This window comes from Arachis ipaensis, chromosome B01 (genome assembly GCF_000816755.2).
Source record: "Arachis ipaensis cultivar K30076 chromosome B01, Araip1.1, whole genome shotgun sequence".
NCBI classification, from domain to species: domain Eukaryota; kingdom Viridiplantae; phylum Streptophyta; class Magnoliopsida; order Fabales; family Fabaceae; genus Arachis; species Arachis ipaensis.
Window position 1 is genome coordinate 3,752,217 of NC_029785.2, and position 3,694 is coordinate 3,755,910.

Below are 3,694 nucleotides of genomic sequence, written 5' to 3' on the forward strand. Positions count from 1 at the left end.
AATATAAATAACTATCAATCAAATAAAAACACATTATACCTCTAAATTACTTACTTAAATCTTAATATTAGAATAACCATATGCGCGCACACTTACTGAAATAAACATCCCAAAATTTCTATTTACTCAATAAAATAAAATAAAGCACCACCGTGGAACTAAGTTTGTACACCAAGACAGATACTGAATGTTCATTCATGAACCATGAAGATGCCAAATATCTGCTACGAACCACACTTTCGTGTTCGCGCCACGTTCCCTCCACGTGGCAGCCCTCGTGCCAATTGTATGAAAAAAACAAAAAGGTTAAAATATTAACTCCCACTTCTGATTCTTGGAGATTCACCCATGGCTTCTCCCACGAGCACCTTCTTCTCCTTCTTCTTCTTGGCCTTGTTCTTATTCTCTCCTTCTTTATCAGATGATGATAAGGTATCTTTGGAACTGTACTACGAGAGCTTGTGCCCTTACAGCGCCAATTTCATCGTTAACTACCTCCCTCAGATCTTCCAAGACGATGAACTTGCCTCCATCGTTGACCTAAAGCTCGTTCCTTGGGGTAATGCCAAACTCAGTGCTAACGGTACCTTTACATGCCAGGTATATACTTCAACTCACTCTTGCCTCTCAACATTTTCAATTTAGGTTTTTATTTTTCAATTCATGTGCTTTTTCTTTTGCAGCATGGAAAATATGAGTGCTTGCTTAACACCGTGGAAGCATGTGCCATTGATGCCTGGCCTCAGTTGGTAAGAACTTAAGAGATTAGGAATTCACCACTTGCCACTTAATACTCATTATTAATTAACTAATTAATTAATTGGATGTTAATGTGTAGTTACAAATTCCCTTGGTTATTGTCTGCATAATGAGTTCACAGTTCAATTTGAGAAATGCTACTTGTATAGCTCAAGGGCACAATTAATGCAATTACATGCATAGATGTAAATGTTCTTAGAGATTGGTAATGATTACTCTGTCAATTACATGGATTTTTTATTTGTTTCAATTTTATTCCATGTGATTGTGGTTCCTTCTTGATTTGATCTTACTGTTGGTTCTATATTTTCAGTATGACAGTAAATTGGCATGTATATTATACATTAGTCCAAGTATTTTTACATTCCTTACCTTGTTGCAGAGCAAGCATTTTCCTTACATCTATTGTGTTGAGGAACTAGTTTACCAAGGTGAGTACAGGGAGTGGAAATCTTGTTTTGAGAAGCTTGATCTGGATTCAAAACCTATTGATCAGTGTTATCATGGTGATCGTGGGAAAGAGGTTAGTGCTAATTTTCTCTGGTTTCTTTCTTATAATCTTGAAAGACGATTCTGTTACAGAAAGTGACCTGTGTTAATGTTACCTACTAATCAAAAGACTTTTTTTGGTTACCACATTTTATGTCATAAAGAAAGAAATTTTTTTAAAAAAAAAACCTTTTCTCCTCTCTAAATTAGTTTTTGAGTAAACTACAAAATTGTCTCCAAATTATTCGATCATTGACGAAAATACTCTCTTAAATGACAAAATACCCTCAAATTATTTAAAATACAACAAAAATAACAAAACATACCACTTAATAAGTCGCAAACTCCTTATGTACTTGGTAAACTGTTTGTGCATTTGATCTGAAATTTTGTGGGAATATTTGAAAAATCGGACCAAACTATTGCAGAAAAAATCCACTTGATGTAAAATCACAAAATTTTAAGGATAAAAATGTCTCATTTTTCTAATCATGTTTCAAAAATTGCATCAAAGTTTGATCTTTAAAGCCTTTTTGAGAATATAAATTTAATGGGAATGGATATTGTTATTTAAATTTTAATAATGCTACTTTTTTTTCTTCTATAAATTTATGCAAATATACAATGCATGGCATTATCAAAAATGGAAGTGACATTAGCATTTTCCATATTTAATGGTTGGATACTTTTGTCGCGTTTAAAAAAATTTTGAAGATATTTTTGTAGTTGATAAATTTGGAGGTACTTTTGTCCGCAATTTTATAATTTGAGAATATTTTTGGTAGTTTACTCTAATTTTTTAAATGAAATTTTGAAGTTCTACTGACGATGCTACATGAAGTAAGCTTATGAGAAGAGAATTAGAAAGATTAACTGAAAGAAAGGTTGCTCTTGCTTTTGATTCTTTATAAAACTCTGGAGCATTGTAATACTTGCAATCTTCTCATTACCTTATCTTCATAGATGATTTACTGCTTCTTTGCTGCAACGAATGTTAATATTATCTTCTTACATTAATAAAGAGATGATCAATGCGCCTTAACTTGATTCTATTATATAAATTGTTTGGCTTTGGTTTCTCTCACAATTTTAGCATTTACCTATCCGAATGCAGCTTGAGCTACAGTATGCAGCTGAAACCAATAAGCTGCAGCCACCTCATCAGTATGTCCCATGGGTAGTTGTGGATGGCGAACCACTCTATGAGGTTAGTTTATAATTTTACAAATCCCTTCTACACTATTCGAAAAAAGAGTTGACAAATTAGTCCTTCTATTCAAACTTTGTACATGTATAATGTGTCTAGAAAGGAGGGTGCGGTGAGGGACAAATCCGTCCAGTTAGTGATAAATTCCTTATTGTCCCTTATGCCTTGAACAATCTCACTATAGACATGATACATGATAGAGTTCAATGACATTGTTTGGTACATGTAACTGACCCTACCTAGTGGAATAAGGCTTTGTCATCGTTGTTGTTGTTGTTGTTGTCCCTTATGCTTTGAAGTTTGAACAGAGAAGAGATTTGGGGTTCACTCTAACAATAAAATTTGTGCTTTACATTATACTTGAAATTTCGAGATTGATCGAATTTATTTTGCTGCAGGACTATGAAAACTTCTTAAGCTATATATGCAAAGCTTATAAAGGCAACAATGCACCCGGAACCTGCACACAAGCATACCTTAACACAATTCGAAAGGTGGAACCAAAGAATAAGCATGGTGCTTGCTATAAGGAAGGAGTGATTCCAACATTAGCATATATGTAATTTAGATGTGACAATAAATAAATGTATCATATATGTGATGTAATAATATCGAAAGTGGCTTGTTCATGTACTCATGTAACTTCTCAGCAAAACAATGCTGCAAAAGTAGCTATTCCCATCTGAAACTTGAATGTGTTTGCATTTTCTCTTTTTGGGTTGATAGACGCTTAAAGGTTGAAAGAACAAGGAAAAGGAAACGAAGAAATACACAGCTTAGACATGGCAGGGTCATGTCATGCAGTTAGCCACCATGTTTGCATTTTTCAAATATCAGTGTTGCTGATCCATTTAGTTAAAAGTAATTTCAATTTGGTGAAGTATGCAGAATTAATTGGGTTGCATTTGCTTACACAAAAAGAAATCACTTGTTTCAATAATTAGTTGTTGAAAATTGATCACACTTGTTTGAATTAGATATTATAGTTTGTTTTAGAACTTATTTGTTCTAGTCAAAATGATTGGTTTTGGTAACATTCAAACGTATCCTGAGTGTTAATATCTCTAGCTATATCCCTGACCCTGAGTAAGATCATGAGGGTCTCCAGTTGTGATGCTCCGCGGCATCATATATTTTTTATGGATACAAATAATAATTTTTGTTTTTTATAAATAAATATGTCAGTATTTTTAATTTTGAGTATAAATAATAGTTTACTCTTATCTTAAATAAAAATAT

General features: G+C 33.1%; 1 protein-coding gene across 1 annotated transcript; it reads left to right on the forward strand.

Annotated features, from left to right (window-relative positions):
• On the forward strand, positions 289-3,265 carry LOC107647133 (gamma-interferon-inducible lysosomal thiol reductase). Its single transcript, XM_016351274.2, has 5 exons — positions 289-600; positions 684-749; positions 1,142-1,282; positions 2,363-2,455; positions 2,854-3,265. Exons 1-5 carry the CDS (start codon positions 349-351, stop codon positions 3,016-3,018), a joined length of 717 nt encoding a protein of 238 aa, XP_016206760.1. The 5' UTR covers positions 289-348; the 3' UTR covers positions 3,019-3,265.

Bases quoted from the DNA above. Each gene is read 5' to 3' on its own strand.
- LOC107647133 (XM_016351274.2), top strand. From the start codon at position 349: ATGGCTTCTCCCACGAGCACCTTCTTCTCCTTCTTCTTCTTGGCCTTG. The intron at 601-683 runs GTATATACTTCA...TTTCTTTTGCAG, and splicing joins ACGGTACCTTTACATGCCAG to CATGGAAAATATGAGTGCTT. The intron at 2,456-2,853 runs GTTAGTTTATAA...ATTTTGCTGCAG, and splicing joins ATGGCGAACCACTCTATGAG to GACTATGAAAACTTCTTAAG.